General features: G+C 44.8%; 1 protein-coding gene across 1 annotated transcript; it reads right to left on the reverse strand.

Moving 5' to 3' along the window:
* Positions 1–396: 396 nt before the first annotated feature.
* SLC26A3 (solute carrier family 26 member 3) lies at positions 397–17,390 on the reverse strand. Its single transcript, XM_048068559.2, has 21 exons — positions 17,179–17,390; positions 13,845–14,040; positions 13,234–13,373; positions 13,010–13,120; positions 12,770–12,927; positions 12,027–12,191; positions 11,270–11,422; positions 10,757–10,839; positions 9,376–9,523; positions 9,098–9,211; positions 8,906–8,983; positions 8,374–8,469; positions 7,210–7,316; positions 6,260–6,329; positions 6,079–6,171; positions 4,270–4,365; positions 3,446–3,679; positions 2,600–2,654; positions 2,100–2,245; positions 1,663–1,725; positions 397–1,034 (listed from the first exon to the last, which is right to left on the reverse strand). The coding sequence occupies exons 2-21, from the start codon at positions 13,973–13,975 to the stop codon at positions 1,011–1,013; spliced, it is 2,265 nt and encodes a 754-aa protein (XP_047924516.1). The 5' UTR covers positions 13,976–14,040; positions 17,179–17,390; the 3' UTR covers positions 397–1,010.
* Positions 17,391–21,056: the final 3,666 nt, after the last annotated feature.

Genomic DNA, 21,056 nt, shown 5'->3' on the forward strand with positions numbered 1-21,056 from the left:
AAACCCTTCCACGAGAAGGCTGCTGTGCTCCCTGCCTAGATTCCCGGCTGCAATTTCTTAGTAGCTGTATCACCTCGAGCTCTTTGCTGCTGTCAGCAGAAGTGAGGTAGTTGGGATGCATTTAACAAGGAAGACTGATTCACAGGGGGATTCACTGCAGCTCTTCTTGGTGTGCAAATGGACCCAAACAAAACTGAATTAGAAAACTCTTTTTCAGTTTTCAATTGCTGTCAATTTTTGTGTTTCAGCAGGAAATCAGACTGATGACGAGCTACTTCGCTGGTGTGTTGACAAATGCGGCAAGCGATGGAGGGTTACCAAAATCATCCTTTTCTAGTTCACTGTAAGTCTATCCTGTCTTGTGCATTTAATAGCATCCCAAACTGAATCAATAAATCGTGTTTGGATCTGAAAATGCTGTGTATCTTTACTGAGCTGTTTTCATATTTCACAGTAGTTACATTAGTCAGCATGTGTACTGTGCACATAGTAGTGAGCTGAAAATAAGTTTAATAACTCAATCTACTAGGTATCTTGTAAACCACAATGAAAACTATATACAAGTTATATACAAGCTGAAGATAAAATCTCTCTCCCAACTATTAGACTGTTATAAATTACAAGATTTCAAATATTTATATATTCTCTAGTAACTGTACAAGCTGCCTACAAACTGTCAGAATAACATAGATGTATGTACAAGTATATGCAAATAGGGCTAACATTACTTGCTTCTTCAGCTGCGTGGGTAGGTTGTCAGCAGGGTATGAAATAAGAAAATCCAGGTGATTATAGCCTCCACGTATGTACATAAATACACCTCTATATTTACAGAGACACATAAAGACTAACAAGCCCATTCCAAGACTTGGACTGTAGTCATGTGAAGTAAATCCTTCTTAGGGTATATGAAAGCGTCCATCAGTCGTTATGCTCATCGCTGCATCTGTATTCATCTTCTGCAAGTGATGCTGTGCTGCTGGAGGATATTCTACTTATAAAAATCAAATCTAAAATTTTGTTTCTGTTGGATTCTGTAGGAAAAGAAATGGAAACAAATGTCACCTATGGAAGGAATATCTGGGGAAGGTACTCTCTGGTGAGTGACATAAGAGCTTGCTACTCTAAAGCATTTGTGTGGGAAGGCTGCTGTTTAACATCTTTACCATCTTCTCCTTAGGGGGCTGCTGTGTTCTGGACACCGCTCTCTTCTTTGTCACAGGTCAGTGACAAAAGGCTGTGTCCCTCTCCTATCCCTGCCTCCAGACTCCCCTTTTGTCTGTGACGTGCAGATAAATGGCGCTAACGATGAAGTCCCTGCCACATGGGCGCTCCACCAGAGGCCTGTGAGCTCCTTGAAGGAGAACCATGGTGGAGGGGTGAGTAGACCAGTGGCGATGGCCTTTGCCCATCTTCCCTCTGCAGGCCATCAATGGGCAAGGCAAGGCAGGGACGCCTCCTGTGGGCAGAGCCCTGCCTTTCTTACTCCTGCAACGCTTTGCCCTAAGTCAAATCCCAATAATAAACTGAGTGCTTTCTGCACGGGGCTGACACGAGCTTAGTGATGAAGTTTGTGATCTAACCTAGCGGTTCCTGTGAGCAGCTTTTGGTGACTGCATCACCTACAGAACTGGGGTTAGAGTGACACTACTGGAGGCTTACCCTGTTCTCCCGGCTGCGTAGCCCATTGCTGGTATTGATGATACAGTCTTTGTTGGTCCCCTTCTGCAATGAACACATGAAATCTGGGGTCAGGAAATGGATTGTTTCCTTTTTTCATGCTCTCAGGGAGGAGCTGTGCCCTGCCAGCCCCACCAAGTGTGTGACCCCTTTTCCCAAGGAGGTGGCTTCAAGAGAAGTTCAAGGCCAGGCCAGTCTCTGGTGGGAATTACTGCTCCCACTGGTGGCTTGCTAGCACCTGCACCAAGAGCCATGCTCACTCTCAGTTTATCAGAGACCAGCAGAATTTTTATTATTAACGTTTTGAATACAGACATGGTATTGGGCCTATGGCTGGATAGGCAGAGCACTGCACAGAGTTGGGTGTTTGTGGGCAATGTAAAGGGACAAAAATAGTAAAAGGAAAACTGTAGTGTTACCTCAGTGAGCTTTAATTTGGGGGAGCTGGCTATATCCTTCTTCAACAAGATGTGTAAAACTGCATCATGAATGGAGAGGAAAAACATGGACGGCTTAATCTCCTCATCAAAAAATGCACACCTCTCCAGTTTCTCCAGGAAGCCCTCTGCAGGGGAACAAAGTGTAAAAGTCACCTGCAGGCCTTGAAAATGAAGAAATAATAGCGCATCCTTTGCACGAGTGAACACGGGGCTATCTGGCAAAGTGCACAGCTTTATTTATTAGAGCAGACATCACTGACTTGGAGAGGGTGGGACACCAACCCCATCGGCACTGCCATGCTTGATGCCGGGCAGGAGGGAACAGGGGCCTGGCTCTCATTTAACACAGGCTGCCCGAGATAGGGGCAGCATGGAGATGGAGCTGTTGTTATCCAGTTCTGGGAAATAAAACTGGGAACTGGAATAATTTTTGGGACTGGGGCATCCATGGAGAGGCAGAGGGAAACAAAGGTACTCACCATGTGCCCCTGCAATGTAAATGTCGATGTCGATCCGGATAAATTCTTTCAAAGTCTGTTAAACAGCAAACAGGCACCATTTAGATAGTGATACCTTTGCTGATAGCAGCCATTACAGCAATTAGCCAGAGCAATTTAAGGTATTGATTGTATTTGAATAATGGCAAAGAGCTTTGCACCTGGAGGCAGAACAGTCTCTTCAGTGGCAGAGGACAGGGAGGACTGGTCCTTTTGGGGAGGGGCAGTACTTAGTACGTTCCACCCACAGTGAAAAAGATGATCTCTCATAAACTGCATGGCTTTATTGTACCTACTTCACACATGACGAAACTGATACTCCAAAAGCTTCTGGGGAGACTTTTCTAACTAGGGATTTGAGCAGAACTCCTGTTCCTATTGCATGTACACATCTAGTTCCTATGGAAATAGATTTACCCAGCTAATGTGGATCTAGATAGTTAACTTTAGCTATTGCTGTTGGAAAATGTTGTCCTTATTGCCCTGCTCAAGGTTGCCTTGGAAAGCGAGAGCAGGAGCACAAATGAAACTCTGGCGCTCCAACTCCTGACCCTATGTTTAAAGTCATATTTCATCGGTGCATTTCTGTAAAGTTTCCCAAAACCTTACTAGCTGAAGAAAGGGTGCCAGAACCAACACTCTAATTCCAAGAAAATTTAGGTTAATTATTTAATCAGTTTCTATGGAAGATGTAGGTTCCAACTCACTTAAACTCAAAGGTTGTCACTGACTTTCCAGTCCATATAGAAATACCTCTATGAAGCACACGACCACATTTATATGTTTTTCTTTTGTAAGATTGCTGTTTGTCTTGGGAATTAGAATTACCTTTTGGAGGACTCTCATGGCAGAAAAATCAAGGAAGGACACTGCTGAGAAATCCAGCACAATGCTGTGGATGTTGACCTGGGGCACGGTGATGCCGGGGGGCAGGTCGGAGCCCCAGTTGATCCGAATGGGCAGGTCTGTCATGTTGGTGGGCTGGTCCAGCTCCTCTATCCTGTTGTTGTCTAACTCTTCATCGGACTCGTGCGTTTGGTTAGCCATGCAAATCAAGCCTTTCTGCATTGGCAGAGAAAAGTACCACAGTTAATGCTTCTGTCTGAGACCCAGCCTGGTTGGGAGCGTGTCTTAAGCAAGGGCGAGTGTGGTGGCAACGCGAAGCTTATGAGTCCATGCGATGGAGCAGGACCCACCTGCACTTTACACCAGAAAAAGTTCTGCCTCTCCCTCATCTGGGGGAGTGTGGAAATGTTGGCTTTCCTCTAACCAATCATTTAATCGTCATCATAATCCGTTAATGATTGTCTTTTATTTTCCACAAGAATTTATTGTTCCATGAAGTCAATGATCAGATACACTTTGATTCAGTAGATTTGGAACAAGCCAACAAAAAGCATGCAGGATTTGTGACTGTGAGAGCCATTTATAATCTTATTTTTGAAGTGTGTTTATGTCATGAGGTAGTGACTTGCAGAATAGAGTGTCTAATTAGGACAGGAGGTTGTGACCGGAGAATAGCACGGCTAATTAGGATGGGAGGCTGTGAGTGCTCCTCTGCACTTCAAGCCAGGGAGCCGGTTACTTAATCCCCTGGGTCTTGCCTCCTTTTTGCCCACCCTGTCTGCATCAGGTGGAGTTGCCTTACGTACAGGTGTCACTTGAAGCTCTCCTTTCTTCAGCATCTTTCTGATCTTCCGCAGAGCCTTATTGCGTTTCCTCAGGACTCTAAGTGGGTTGAAGCCAACCTGCAGAAACATCACTTTAATTCTTTAGGTTTAGCCCAAAATTCCAGTAACATATCAAATAATCATGATGGTGAGGCTAGAAAACACCCATAAACTCTTGAATAATGACACAAGTAAAAATAAATGAGCAAATATCCTTAGCTGAATTAATTATGAAGCCTTAAATCTCAGGCATAGAGCTTTTTTAGGAAAGGTATTGTTTTATATTTCTTTACTACCTTTGAACTTTACTACCTTTAAACATTTTAGTAATGTCTTTTTGAGCTGCTTTTCCCCCAAAACCAGCTGCCTTTGGTGCAGCTGCTTGTCAGGGTCTCCCCCTGCCTTCCTCAGTCATTCCAGATGAAGCGCCCAGGCTGGTGTCTCCTCGCCCTGCCAGGAGTAGCTGGTGCCACCGTGTCCCCATCCACACGAGGGTGCTCCCAGTGGGGTCACACTGGTGTGGCTGGGAAGAGGCTCAGGCCAGGGTCTGTCCCTGACTGGTGCCTTCAGTGCCTTGCTCCTGCCAGTTGGCATCTCCCAGGGCAAAACCCCAGCGGAAGGACACAGCATCTCGTGCAGCTCTTCTTTACAGTCATGATGAGCATGGTTTGGACTCGATGCTACCTACCACTGTTCACCAATTAAAAAAATCATTTTTTCCAGTTGGGAAGACATCTACACTGGCATGGGCTGCAATAAAACATAACAATGCTGTGGCACAGGCCAGCAGCTCCAGCAAGCTGGTAAATTCCTGGCTAGCCCTGAGGTTGTCTTACTCATCTGTGTTATAAGATGGCCACCCAGGCTATCGAGCTCACAGGTTTTATATATGCTCTGTGCCACCAGTGTGGATCTTGTACACATCATTTTGTTTCCTTGAAGAAAAAGTTAATCATTTGATCTTTTGATCTTCTTTAACAAAATTAGAAGAGCAGGTATGTCAGACTAATAAGGGTTACAAAAATACTACATTTCTGCAAGACTTCAGACTCATCGAGCTTGTGGCTGGAGGAGAGAGGTTTTAGAAGTGCCTGTATTTGTTTGAAAAGAAGAAGAAGGAGAGAGAGGTGTGGGACTTCACAACCCTCAGAAAAAAAAAAAATCCTTCAGACTTTTCTGACATGAAAGCCAAGCACATGGAGACCCGAACGTGCCAGATTTCCTCGTCCACGTGTCAATTTCAGTCCCACATGTGGTGAACAAGGCACTCATTGCCACTGCTCAGCATAGCCACTGCCTATCTGTTCCCCACAGAAGCAGCAGGCAGGGGCGGCTGCGGGTGCAAGATGGGCTCGGGCAGCCTGGGGCTGGTGGGCATTGCTGGCATGGGCAGGGCTCAGCATCTCGTGCTGGTTGCAGGAAGACAGGGCAATTTCATTCAGCTTTTCTTCTGTTTGCTGCGATTAAGTTCTTTAGGGCAAGGTGAGTAAACTAGCATTTATTGGGTGTAAATAATATAAATAAAATAATGCCCTTTATATTCTCTGTGTTCCCAGCAGATTTTCTAAAGGACTTAAAAGCATGTACGTACATCGCTATGGTAAAAGTTCAGCACAAATCAGATTGTTCTCTTTCCCAGCGGTATGTATGTACACATGGGAATACAGTCATGAATAATTCATGAAAATCATCTCTGAACTATGAACAGACTGCATAGTTATGGGGAAATTGTATTCAGCCTTAATGTGTCACATAATTCGTTTGTTCAAACTGACTCCCCCAGACACTTACAGCAGTGATGAGTTTCTCTTTGAAGAATTCAATGTTAGCAAAGAAGATAGGAGACGAGCATCTGAAAATCTTCACTCCCTCTGGCTCATAGATCTGTAACACAAAGCAAAGGTATCAGTACCAACGTCTGATACAGAAACACAAATGCAGCAGGAAATAAAAGAAGCATGAGGTTGCTTACATCAGTGTAATCCTTCCTGTTCCTGTAGATGTTACTTCTTCCAACGTTGGCCAAAACAGTGCAGCTCGGGCTGCAAAAAAACACACGTGGTTATTTGTACCCCATGTTGAAACCTGGTGGAAGGGGCAGCTGGGGTTGCTCTCAGTTTGCTGTGCGGTTCTCAGAGGGTGAAAACCTCCTTTGCAAAGCTCGGCCCCTGCCTGTGGTGGTCATGCCCTGGGCACAGCTGCAGCTCCGGCCACCCCGCTGGAATCCAGCCAAGCATGGAGCTGTGCTGGAAGAGCAGGGAAATGGCTGAAAGGTTTCATTCAGATGGGAGGATGCTGACAGGAGGCAGTCCTATTGCTGTCCGGTCTGAACTTCACGCTAGTGAGCAGCCATCCGCATGGCTCCTGGCCAGAACAAGACCCGCATCCTCTTGACCTGCTGGGCTGCTCACACAGGGTGCCTCTGTCCCTGCACGTGCTCACCCCTGTAAGGCAGCCCCCTGTCTGGCCTGTAATGGTATGTACAGTCACAATGAAGTTGCCAGTGTTGATATTCCCTTTTTTTCTTGCAGGTTTAGCCTATTTTCGGTGTTGTTCTGCATGCATAGAGCTATAAGCATTTCCTTCCTCACAAACACCACTGGCCAAATGCTTTTGGGCACCTCAGTGCGGGTTTCCACTGCAATTTGCAGCAGCAGTAAAGATGGAAATGTTATTTTTCAGACACGCAAGAGCTGGCTGGTGAGCCCCCACCATCACTCCGCCTCGCCAAGAGCTCAGCACTGCCTGTCAGTGCTGGTCCCATGCTCCACAGACAAGCAAAGGGCCTGAAGCAGGATCCAGCATTCAAGGATTTCTGCACGACTGGTTTGCCCAACATAGTTGCTGGTTCTCTCTGCACAGGGGGAGTTAATTTGTAACAGGAGACCCTGAGACGTCTTATCACTGCGTCCAAGCACTCACATCTGGGAGCGGATCACCACGGTCAGCAGCTCGAACGCCACGGCAGTTGCCAGCCCAATATCCAGGCCAAGGAAAACGGCGGCTAAGAAAGTCACCACCCAGATCACCTGCAGGGAGCAGAAGGACATCAGCAGTTATGAGTGTGATGAGGACCTGGATCACGAGCCCCAAGTGAGAGCCGCAACATCTGAACTGCTTTCTCTGGTCTGGTACAGGATGTCCATTTATTATTGTTATTATTATTTTTTTTAAGTGATTTCATCTTTCATAGCTGCTTAGCTTGTAAAATAGGGCTGCACTCACCAACAAGCACCAGGATGTAATTCTAGAGAAAACAGTTTCTGTACAACACATTTGAAGGATCGGAATAATAAAAGTGTGAATCTTCCATAGGTGGTTCACCAAATGCTCCATACAAATCCAACAGAAGTGCAAGGTTACAAGTAAATTAGTGTCCTGGCGAAGCTGAGAGTTGTAAATATGCTTTGGACATCAAGACAGGCAAATTTAGCTGCCGTGAAAGTACTTGACTGATAAACACAAATTACTGGATAATAATGAGTATTTTTAACCACAGATCTCAAAGCACATTTTCATGTGGAAAAATGGCTGTTTTGCAGCTCAGAAATCTGAGGTCTGGAATGATTCAGAAACACAAGGAACTGACAGGTGAGAAAGGCAAGAGACTTCATCTTCTGAGAGGTAAGAGGCCCTGTCCTGCAGCCACCAGCTTTACTGTTGGGAGTAAATACTTCCAGCCATGGTCTGCACTTGCTTTTTGCTGATTACCTTCCATGTGCTGTGCTACATGAGTTTATAAAAAGGAGAAAATGTTCCAGTAGCCAATGCAGCATGTATTTAGACTTTTTTTTTTGGTAACTTCCTTCTGTGTTTGACTTTATATAAGGAACTGTATTTTGATGACATGGTTGAAAATGGATGTCCCCAAGAGAGGTGAGCAGACAGAATTGACTCAGGATAGCTGGGACACAATGAAAAAACATGAGCAAGGGGTACAAGAGTAAAAAAGGCATGCTATTGTTGTCCTTTCCATGTAGGGAAGTAAGGCAGCTATAAAAATAAAGATGACCTTTAAGAGCATTTACATAATAGGTGACTTTTCCATAGTGCTTCATTCCCGACTGCTTGTGGGACTCAACTTACACAGTCATATTTGTCCTTTCTCCACAGGACGCCCACTTCCTTGAACTGCATGAGCATTCCTTTCAAGTTGCCCAGAGCCAAAGCTGCAAGGACTGACTGTTAAGAAGAGCAAAACGCATACTGAATTTTAAAGCTTGCAAAGCATATATTGAACATTTAGACTTAAATTGTTATACAAATAGGGACAAAAGGCAGCTCCTCCCAGTATCCTCCCTGTGTCCCTGCTGCGAGTCGGGATGCCCCCTCCATCACGCTGGAATCTCCCTAGCTGTGGTGCAGCGCAGGTGCCTGACTTGGGGCTGCAAATCCCACTTTTGGCACCTAAAAGCTGGTGCTCTGATGTCTGGTGTGTGGGCACCTGCATTCCCTTTGACCACATGTAGTGGTTCTGCCTGTTATAATCTGGGAGAAAGAATCTAGTTTTGCAAAACCCTGTTTGGCTCCCACTGAATTCTGTGAACATTCCCAGTGCCTCCTAGAGCCTCCTAGGTTTGGCAAGCAGGAGAGAGCATGAAGTAAATCAAGAAAATACCTTCTGTAATGGTGCCAGTAGAAATCCAATGGCCAAGATGACAATCAAGACGATGAATGCTGAGATAATACCAGCAATCTGCAAGAGTCAACAATCCCACCATGAATAAGTGCCCAAAGGCATTAGGGTCAGCAGTGGAGAAAAGAGACCTTTCTCACATTAAAAGCCATCATTCCCCTTTGTATTCTGTACCTGTGTTTTGCCTCCTGTGCTCTCCTGCACACCTGATCTTGACAAAGCTGTACTGGAGGCAAATCCTTTGAATGATCCACCAACTATATTACCCAGCCCAAAAGCAATTAGTTCCTGGAATAAAAACCAAAAAGACTGTTCTTAAAAACTAGTTCATGATGGTTAGTCACAAGAAAAGCATTCCTAAAATGACTTATTTCCCACAAGAAAAGCATTCCTAAAATGACTTATTTCCCACTGACAAATGCACAGTACTGACCTCTGTGTCATTGACCTACCTGGTTGCCATCTATTGGGTAGTCGTGCTTGATGGAATACACTTTAGCCACGGAGAAGGCTACTGCAAACCCAACGATTGCAATGGAAATGCCGTCACCGATACACTTCTGGAGGATGCCTACATCAGGTGCAACAGGAGCTTGAAATCTGGAAGACAAAAATCTCTGCTCTTTAAGGATGTACCTGGGGAGACAATTTTCCAAGAAAGTGAGCAAGGCAGCAGTCCAGCTCATACAGTTTTATCTGGGTGCCCTGGAGAGGTGAGACACATAATTGCAGATCTGAACCTTACAAAACTCTGGGGGACCCTTGACTGGGACAGGAACTCTCTTTATCTGCACTCATCTCAAGTGGTGTCTCGGTGGGTTACCGTTTACTTGGCCAGGACCAGTCACAGCTTATCTTGGCAGAAGTGCATGCATGGCTCTGCCTTCTAATTACGCATGGATTTAAAAAATCCCTGTGTGATTCACTGAAGCACTTTACACAGCTAAACAAACATTTACTGAGTCAGGTTAGTCTCTCTGCTAGATGCTTTAGCTTTGCCATGTCCTACTCCTTTGCTCAGGGTCTTCTGCAGATCCTGGGGGGAATTCCTCTCTGCTATTTTTTTTTTCTTTTTCCAGTGAACTGATATCTGAAGAATGGAGACTCTTGAGTAGAATTAGCTGTTCCTCTGCAAACTTCATCTACTAACACCCTTGAGGCTATAAGTGCTGAGTGCCCTGGTGAGTAAATTGCTGCAGTCTGATGTCCTAGTAAATGTCTTCCTCCCTCCTTTAAACTTAATGCACATTTGTTAGGTCTTTATGCCAAAATTCTGGCATACCTGGATATATTCTATATACTGGATATACTCTACAAATGAATACATAATCTATATGTGGATATACTCCCAGAGGAGTGTACATCGAGGCCTTGTGAGGATAATGCTGCAGGGGGAAAGCTCGTGACTGGTCACAGGGGACAGGGGACCAGCAGGAGATCTGCGTGGTGTCGTGGTGGCCTCCCAGGGCTGGCAGTGGCTGCTGAACCATGGGCATACTTAGGGGGAAATGCAGGGGTTCAGGCGTGTGTAGCTCAGTAAAAGGGGCATATAGCAAAATCCTGCTCAGCAGCTTGGGAAACGAAGCATGAGATTATTTCATGCATGCCACAGTTTCAGGAAAGAAAAATCATTCTTTGTTGCATAGATGTGCTATAGTAAGTAACTTTTATCTATTCAGAATGGGTCCTAATATTGTTGAGAGCAAACTGTTTATTTACCTGCTGAAAGAAGATGAAGTGATTTTGATCATAAAATAGAGCCAAACCGATTTAGCCCCGACAAAATAGAGAGAACATTTTTCTCCATTGGTAAATTGGAAACAAATCACTTACCCTTCTTCTAGTTTTCCAACAACAGCTACATTAAATCTTTCTTCAAAGTTGACAAAATAGGAAATCAGTGCCGCTAAGACTGTCTGAAACATAAAACCCACTTCCATTAGGAACATTCAAATAAGCGTATGGAGAAACCATTAAGAAACATTTTCTTCCCTCTCCCAGACATGCTTCAGCCTCATCACTCAGCAGGATAGTGCCCCAAGCCTGCACATCCATTTCATGTTCATATGTGAATCCTGAATAACTTTATAGGCATGGTTTTACATTCATAAACCCCACAGAGAATACGTCAGAGTATCTCACTAATAGAAAACTGATAGAAAATAGAAAACTAACAGAAAACAGGTGGGGAGGGAGCCGCCCTGTCGAGGTTTCCCCCACCCCGCTGCAGCTCGGGGCGGTTTGTTCCCTCTGCTGCTGGTGAACAAAGCTAGCCAGCTAAAGGGCTGCTCCCCATGTTGCTGTAGTGATGGAGTGATCATGAAATCGAAGAGGGGTGACCATTACCACAATCAGCTCAATGGGGATGGGAGTTGGTAACTTTGCTTTGTAGCGGTCGTTCAACTCTTTCACCGCAAACACGATCAGCAGGACAAGAAGGGAGGTGATGAGGTCGGCGATGTTTGTGTCTGTGATCTGGCTGAACACACTCTCCAGAGTCTGCAAAATCAGTAAGAAACGTGGTGTGCTTTTCAAGCAATAGTGTCTTGACACAGCAGCTTTATCCTTTCCAGAAATGCCTGTACCTAAACCAGCCTAAGGACTGTGGGGTCGGGATTTACTTCTGGTGTACCATGGGGGTTGCAAGCCCCAATGAATGCACACATGCACCTCCAAACCATGAAAGCATCCATGAAAGGGCCCTTGCAATGTCTCTCATCTCTCTCCTTCTGGGCTGTCCCCTCTCCTACCTCCTTTCTCATCCAACAGCCCTCAAGGAGTCATACGCACATTAGATACATAAAATATCGATCTAAAAAGGACTAATTAAATGTTTGAGTCAAAGTTGAACACAAAATTAAAATATGCTAACATACAATAGAAAACACTATCTAACTAGCCCAACAGGGTGTGATTTGGTATCTGGTGAGAAATTTAAAGATCTGTCATATACTGATAAGACATCTTTTATATTTTTCTCTTGTGTTTCCTCCTGCTTGGCTCTTTGTTCGCTCAGGTATGTTACTGCTGCCTTGTGGCACACAGTCAGGCATACACCACAGGTCTCCATAACATTAACAAATGCTGAACTACTAGCACTTACATAGATGATGCCAAATGGTTTATTAAATCCAGGGACAGACAGTTGAAGCATGAACTTCAGCTGGGACACCACAACATGGATGGCTGCAGCAGTCGTGAAACCACTGATTAATGAGTGTGATAAATAAATGACGATGAATCCAAACTGCAGAATTCCCAGAAGCAACTGAAATGCAAAATGACCATGCATTAGTGTGATTCACTTGCGCTTTTAAGCAACCTCTGCAACAAAGAGAACCATATTTAAAGGAAACAGATTTTCACCTAATCCTGTACATCCAGGGACTGAGGAAAATACTGTCACCAGACTGGCAATAAAAGCTGATACTTAGCAACAAGGGGCATATGACTTATAAGAGTAATTGCTACAGCAGTTAAAACCTATTCTTTTTACTTTATAGCTAAAATAAACCTTCTTTAGTTTTAGGGTTTTCAGTAGTTGTATTTTTATATGGTACCTGTGCTTCATGAAGTACGAACATATAAATATATTAGGAAGGAAGGAATTTTAGAAGTTTTAGGTCTGGGCAGAACCGGTGATTTTCCAACATGAATCAGTGCGTGGCAATGAGAGGCAGACAGACATCTCCTCATCAGTACGCCAAGGTAAGTTACATGGGAAGGGGAAGAGAATTATTTTTGTGACTCCTCTGGTAGAAAGCAGAGAGGAAGGCCAGTCACCAGCCATCTATTCACAGAAATGCATATACACGCATGCGGGCAGACACACATATATTTACCGACCTGAAAGATCCCAGAAAGGAAGGTTACAGATGCAGCTACCATCACGCGCTCTTCATTTATAATTGACATGTTGGTGGAAGTGCCATTTCCAGTACTGCTATCGGGGACCAGCCTGACGACAACTCCTCCTACCATCAGGCTCAGGACGGGGAAGGGACCTGCGCACGAGGCATGCATTAGACCCGAAAGGCAGACTGCAAGTTCATCGGCGATGAGGGCGGTCAGTGTGCCTGAACTTACCCACTGAGATGTGCCGGGATGTGCCAAAGATAAAATAGACCAGGGCTGGGAAGAATGCCGCGTAGAGTCCATAACCAGGGGGGACATTCACCAGCAAGGCGAACGCAAGACCTGTAAGGACAGACAGCGGGGTGGGGAGGTGTGTGTGGCAGGCTGGAGCCAGCGGCCTCCTTCCACCCGAACCAGCCAGCTGTGTTAGAGCAGAGGTTCCCCAGAGCTGTTACCTTGCAGCACGGACACCAGCCCCGTGTTGATGCCGGAGATGATATCGCTGAGGATCCACTCCCTAAAGCGGTACGCTGGCAGCCACGAGACAATGGGAAACAAACCCAAGGCAATTTTTTTGACCTTTTGCCGGGAGCAACTGTAAAGACACAAGAGGACATAGGTCTCTGGGTGAACGTCCCAGCTGAATCTGAATCTCTGCACACCAGGATGTGCTCCCTATCTTTGGAGGGGAATGACAGGGGTAGGATTGAGGTTCGGCTTGCCAGAGGTCAAAGTCTTGCCAGACACGGCCCTGAGCAACCTGCACAGTCAGCCGTGCTTCCAGCAAGGGGCTGGATGTGGTGACCTCCAGAGGTCCCCTCCAACAGCGACGTGGTGAGTCTATGCTGCCAAGTGCCCAGGAAAAGACAAGCTGCCTGGGATACAATTGTAGGAAGACCTTTAAAGGTAATAGCAGCTAAAAATTCTGACTGTGCATGTGGTAAATCAGTTTTCATTAGCTTTGTTGGAATCTGAAGTGCAAGTTGTCAGAATGGACTTAATACTATCTGAGAGCTGCAGTCCAGGTTGTTTCTTAGATCCATATTAAAGAAAGAAACCTTCTTACCGAAAATACAGTTTCAGGTTATCCCAAAAGTTTTTATGGTATCTGTGCAATTTCTCATGCTCTTCATCAAACGAGTTCTCCGAGTACACTGGTCTGGCTACGATATAATGGTTGCCTACAGGTTCAACCATTTCTCCTGAAAAGGTGAGGATGGGGACTGTTGTGTGCCTCTCTTTGTCGTTAGTCAGTTAAAAACCTGGAATGAAGTACAAAATTAGCTCCTTATGTACTGTGGGGCGAGTACCCATAGCATATATGAGTGAGCTCCAAACTGAGCGTTACCACCTTTGAAGATCAAAAGACAGATGGCTGAGAAACACCTGCTTCATTTGGCCAAGGTGATCTCCTGCCCTTCTCCTCCCACTGCAGGGCAGTGTTTCACTGGAGCATGAAGCATTTCTTTCTAAAGATGCAGCCAAAAAGTGGACAAGATGGATTTTGAGTTAATTTATCTGTGAGTCGGCTGTCTACAATTGATAACTCTCTCTCTCAAGGGGACTAATCTCTTAAGGAACGAACAAGCAGATCCCAAACATTTTGTCTCTGTGGCACGGTGAAGAAGCACTGACCCTAGACAGGAAGGCTGGGAGCTGAAAGCCACCGCAAATGCACAGGGAAAAGGCAGAGCCAAGGCAGGGCTCAGCCGTTCCCTCCTGGACTTGGAGACAGGGTTCAATCTTTCGGCTTGTGTCTGAGTGCTGGGGACTCAGCAGTAAAAACACGTTTCATGCTCACAAACAACTGTTGCAATGTCTGACCTAAATATTGCTTTCTGTCTTGTCCCACCCCACATTGTCAAGTTTGTGCTGAATAGAGGCTTTCCTCAGCCACTCCAGAAATGACCCCTGAAGCCCGCATTGCACAGATTTAAGATTCATTGTATTCGTACTACGGGGTATTTTTTGGCAACTCCTTGACTCCGTTGCTATGCTGCCCACTGTGCTCAGTTATGTTTCTCTCGGTGCTTCGCATTCTTCCTATGTTAAAGCCACCTAACAACATTTATTTCTAGTGTAGTCACCATTAAATATTTAATATAGTACTAGTCCTAGACAGCAACAGTGGGACTTGCTCTTGGGAGCCTCAATACCCTGACAATATATCATTTCTCTTTGTTTTCTCTCCCCTAGCCTACATGCTCCTTGTGCCTTGGTGCTTGCTGGTCTCGTATGAAATGCCTGACCAGCGATAGTTCCTCACCCGTGTCTAACGGCTGACTTGCACTGAAACACCCCACGTGCATTTCTAATTTCCACTTGTGTGTACAAAATATTTGGAGACAACACAGAACATATTTTCAAGGGGCACAAAGTGCTTTGCATTGTCATGAACAGACAGAAAGCTGTTTATCTGTAACAATTTTTGCATTAAAATGTAAATCCCATCCTGAAACTCACTGCTTTGATATAGCTCAGGGTGTTATTGACCTACTTCAAATAATTTCACTTTTAGCTTTCTCTTAGTTTATTCTGAGGAAATTCGTGGATGTAAAGAAGTCCAAATAACGACAGATGAATCTCTTAGATATGTTTTTTTTTTTTTTTTGTGGCTATATTATTTTGCCATAGAAGATTCACTATTTAGGCAATGGTTTAAATATTTTACCATCTGTTTTAACATAAAAAAATAGATCTGTAATATTTTCCAAACACAAGCAAGTCATTATTCTATGAGGCTAATATTCAAAGTCAAAGCTTGTTCAAGACCTCAATGCAAAGTGTTAAAATCAGCCAGAGAAATCACACTCCAATCCTATAGTTGCACGTTACCGTCCCTCCCTCTGTTTGGTGCCAAAATCCAGTGCTGATGAAATTGAAGTGAAAAACTTGGTTGATTTTGTTCTTTCTCTTGTAAGTCTTGATGTACATAGAATTTCAAGAAGAAGTTTTATCTGTCAAAGACTTTAGAACTGCTGTTTCTTACTCTGAGTATCAGTCCTTTACACTTCACATCACAGAGAGGAATATTGTCAAAAGCCCTGCTGAATAGTTTTGCTCATTACTTAGTAGGGCATAAGATGTACTATTTATACCCTTTGAAATGGTCATAAGCCATACAAATAAAAGAAGCATGTGGGTTACTCTTTCATTTCAAATTTTCCCCAGTTCTGCAGCTGTTGTAGCTTTTGTGAATGCTTCAGTTGTCTCCCCTGTGCCTCGCCCAGCCTTGATCCTTTCCTCAGACCAAATTTAATGCCCCCATCTCAGGGAACGTACAATATGCCTCTTCAGAACTCTCCAAATCTTCTTTGGTTTATCAGTGCTTGTCTTGTTGAAAGCATAAGTATTTTGCATGTCTTTTTTTTTTTTCTTTTTTTTTTCTTTCCTGATAGAAACCCCATTTTACAGCCTGGCTTTGATGGGTTGCTTAGCACTGCAGAAGGAGCCCTGGACCCTCACCCCGAGGGTTTCATCAAGCTGAATGATGTGTGAAGCGTGGGTCTGCTTCAAAGACCATGGTGCCATGTGGCATTATCCAACTTAAGTTTAAACCAGCAAGACTGAGTGCCTGAAGTACAGAAGAAGGTGCCTTCAGCCTGTTTCCTGGCAGGGTAGACGAGACCTTATGGATCACCACCCTACCACAGCTATATGACCATTGCTACTAGTTGCTCTCGAGCTTTTCTCATCTTGTTCCCTTTTCCATGGGCTCTGCCGACAGCTATAACATAACTTCGGTCAGGATTGCTTTCTTCTTTCCCATTCTCATTTTCTTCACATCTATATTTAGAAATATAGGATCCCCTTTGCATGGGCAGTTTTGGGGCTGTCTGCACCATTACTTATTTTAGGTGTTTTAGGGAAAACGGGGATATTGTGTAAAGTACCATTATAGTGGAGGCTAAGATCCTCTGCAAATCCCCCGATGGAGATGTCTGTACTCCAGTGAGTCCCACTGTCTTCCTAGTACGCTCCCATCATTAAGTCCTTGGACTTCTTGTGGGAAGGTGACCAATCTCTCACACATAAAAGGCTCCAACTCCCCTGCTAATCTCCACATATGTGAACCATTGGTAATACACATTTTGATGTATGTCACTTTATTGAACAGATTAACAAAAGCATACTTTCCCTCCTACTTAATTTATCCTAAATATTGACTAAGGAACTCACACAAAAAAGTGATAACTTTTACAGAATAATCAAATGTTAACATGGTTTGTCTCACTTTTCAGTGAGATACACACTCAAAACCTCTGTTTCTCTACCATATAAACATTTGGAAAAAAAATAAAAAAATCCATAAGGGAGCCTTTCACATCTTACAAGAAACATTTCATTTATAAGCATTACTTCCCATATCCCATATCCAGACTGGCAAGTGAAAATCCTACCTGATGTGTCTTCTGCGAAGCTCTTCAGAAGAATCCACACAAAGATTATATAGGAAAAGATAACCTTGAAATTTTCTGAGGCTGCACAGGTATCTTGTGCTGTCCTTCATTTCAGAACCTCCCTAAATACTGCCAGCATTTTAATAACTAACTTCAGTTAACTTTTACAAGAAAAGGAAGATTTCACTGTGGCCTTGACCATTGAGTCTACCCTCAGGAGGGATGATAAGAGTCATTTCTTAAAGTTCTCTGGGATATTGCTTAACTTTGTTTGGAAAACTGCTCCTGATTGGTCTGCAGAGATTAATGCAGGAAAATAGAGATGAATCAGGACTGTCTGTTGCAATGCTCTGCTGTGCATCTGCCAGGGCTCTGTTGGGTGTAGTAGGAAGCGGTGACCAGAGCCTAGGTATGGCACCCTTCATTTCTCAAAAAGCGTGACCTGGTGGTAGGCGAGATGGGGCTGCTGGGTGTGGTAGCTCTGGACAAGGCGTGTACTCTGAACCTTTCTCCCAAGCACCTTTAAGGGACTCAACATCATCCTTCCAGGAGCAATTCTGGAATGCTTAGGTCCGTATCAAATATAGCCATGGCAGGGCTTTCAAAGGCCAGCTGTGAGGTGGTGGCTCTGGCGGCTGCGGCACCCCGTGACAGCCGGTGGAAAGGTGCAGGCTGTGTGTGCAGCCGAGTGTTGGGGCACAAACGTGGTATAGGTGGGTTGGATTGTCCTATGGGATCCTGCTCCCCTTCACTGCCTGTAGAGGAACTGAGGGGCCCTCCCTAGGCCAAAGCGAGTCTTTGTAAACATTTCCGTGAGATACCTAAAACCACTTCAGGAGACAGACAGATGAAATAATACTCTGATGCCTCACTGTGCAACTCCAGTAGCAGGTGCCTGTGCTCAGGACATCAGTACACCCTCAGTGCTGAGGTGCTGAGGACACCTCAGCATCAAATTTTCCTGACAAAAACCATCCTTGGGACCCTTTCCTTAGGTCATGATGCCACAAACACCTGCGCACACTTCAGCCATTGATACCTGTAATACACAGATGGCCATAGGGTGCTAAACTCCTCAGGGAACTCCTCTGGTCTGGAAACCAGAGCTTGTCTTAGTCTTTGGGGGTTTGAAATCACAGACCCTGCCCCCGAAGGAACAGGTTCCCTGTTCTGGTGAGGGAGGGCATGATGTGAGGGAGGGCATGGTGTGAGGGAGAGCAGACTGCGTGCGCTCCTGAGGGACAGCCAGACACATGAGTCTAGGAGGAGGCATAGTAGCAGGAGCCTGAGGTGCTGCTCTCAGATGGTTTGTACATATTTCGGTCAATGATTAAGCCAAGAAATAATGGAGTGAACAGAACCCCAGTACCCATCCCCACAAGGTGTGTGTCTGTTTGCTTGTGCAATCAGGGTTTCTTTTCCTGCGCTCTAGCCCATGGCTCTGGGCTCTCTGAGGCTCTTTATGGCCCTCGGGTGCTTTTGAAAGTTTAAGCTACATTTCCAACCAAGACCATAAGCTCTTCTACTCAGTAAAGATCCCAGGTCACTTCCTGAACCTGAGAGTGCCTTCCCTTTGACAGCACACCCCTGCTTTTGATAACTGCTGAAAGGCTTAAGGGATTTGCTGCAGTTTGTAAAACTGACACAGAAAGAACATTTACCATAAAAACAACAAATATTGAAAAGATGCAGAACAGCTCAAACCATAAAATAATTAAACAGCTTTTGACCACGTGCCTTGTCAAAGTGCAGGTATAATGTGGTCATAGAAGTGCATTAAACCCAGTTTGAAGTCTTCAAGGTATTCTTAAGTCCCTGTATTCAGTGTATGTCACGAGAAGCTGCAATGTGAACAGTGGGACAACTTTTTGAGGACCAGGCTTAAGTGCAGGAGGGCTCTTAGCTCTGAGAGTCTTATCCTCGGCTTCATCAGGACCACCTGTAAGTGCTTTACTCTTGGAGTACTTCCCATGAATTCACTCAAACAATAAGGTCTTCACTACATGGGGTGACAAAGGGAATAAAAACTTTGTCCTTTTATTCTGGCAGCAATAATGTTAGAAGTCAATTTTCTCTTGATGGTGTAGGAGAGGTTTTGTGCACAAGGGTCATGCAGCAGAGGGGGTTGCCTCTGTCCCACATTGCATGAATTTGGCTGTGCAAAGTCCTGGTGGTTTTATGCTGGGTGCTGAAACACCAGCTAAACACCATAGCCAGTTGGAAAATCGTGGCCTTTTCTGCCAAGAAAGAGCAGAAGAGGAGGAAATGAAAATTTCTCACTGCTCTGTCTCTCATGCAGCCCCAGAAATAAGAAGAGTTGAATACTGTAAAATGAGTCACAGCCTGAGCCCTTGCCAAGTGTCAAGTACCCTCACCTTCCTCTTGTTTTCTGAAAACCACCCACGGCTCTTGAAAGCTGCTTGGTGAGCTGAGCTCTGAAGGGCTTCACGTGTGCTGCCTCCCACTCCAGTTAGGATGGGGAGGGAGGAACGAGTGGCTGGAAGGAGATAAAGCATTAACAAATTGTCTGAGCAGCTCAAAACTACAGGGAGAGAGACACTATTTTTCATAGAGAAAGAAGAAAACAGTACTGTTGGAGTCATAAACGGAGATGCATTTTCCTTGTCTTGTGAAGAGCTCCATGTCTTTCTCTAAGTGTTAAATAAACACCACTATCGATACTGGGAGATTAGGTGGCTGAGAATGTACATTACAGCATCAGCCTGTGCTGAGTTTGAGTGTGTTTCCCAATGTTTTCCTTTACCATGTGCTTTATAAAGCTTCTGTTCTTGTGTGCAGCTTTCTGGCCATGTCCTGTCCTCTGCTGCCCAGCTGGTCACGATGCTGCCCAGTTCTGCCTGAAACCTTCAGGCAAAACATCTCTCTCAATGCCATCTGCTGGGCTGCCTCCAACACAGAACACCCCAAACCCAAGCTCTTCCAACCCTCTCAGATATGAAACTGTTCTACTTGGGCAGCTCAGTGGGCAAAAGAAACATTAGCAGTAAGTATGGCAGTTGGTTTGGGTGTGCAGCTCTGGTGGGTGTCACTTCCTCAGAAATGTTTCAGAAAAAGGACAGGGACCACAGCCCCAGGAAAAATAGAATCTTCCCTGTGAGGACCTCCAAGAAAGAAAAGCAAAACTGGGTGACCATGAGAGGTCCTCATAGAAATCAGAGGTGTTGTTTCTACTCACAGACTCAGGACACTAATGCTAGAAGGAAGCATTTCACTTCCAGCCTCTCATATTATCTTGCACCTTGTTTCCTACAGCAAGTTTCTCTTTCTAGTACCCTGAGGCACAAATCAAATCAGCCATGCTGCTGGGTCAAATTTAGTGGTGTTGCATGAAATGGGGTGAGGATGAGTACGTTTTAGTTAGGAAGCAAGTGTCAGGCAGTCATTATACGCTTGGAAAAGGTAGTTAGGTTGGGCAGGAGGAGAAGGTCAGTTCCATTAACATGGATATTTCTGGATTACTCTCATTTATTGAGACTTACAGAAGAAAAGGTTCTGAATTTTAGCCAGTGTCTCTGGAAGAGGTAATACCCTTTTAGGACACGGGTCACAGAAAGCTATCAGTCCTTTGTGAAGAGTACACAATGAGCAGGAGCACCTAGTGCTGTTATGGAGCATTTCGTGCAGAGGAGCTGGAAACTTCTAGTACAAGGGTTGGTACCATAGTCACATCCCTCTCGTTTTTAATTCACGTTTCTTTTATAATGCTTTTGCATTTTGATTCTCTTTTATTATGTACTGAAGAGTTATTCTGTCCTGAAAGCCAGCAATCTTGGCGTGAATGATGGGTGTTTATACGATGACTTCATGCCATAAAGAGCACAATCACAAAATCTTGCACGTTACTTTTCAGAGCAGGG

The sequence above is a fragment of the Anser cygnoides genome, chromosome 1 (assembly GCF_040182565.1).
Source record: "Anser cygnoides isolate HZ-2024a breed goose chromosome 1, Taihu_goose_T2T_genome, whole genome shotgun sequence".
Classification (NCBI taxonomy): Eukaryota; Metazoa; Chordata; class Aves; order Anseriformes; family Anatidae; genus Anser; species Anser cygnoides.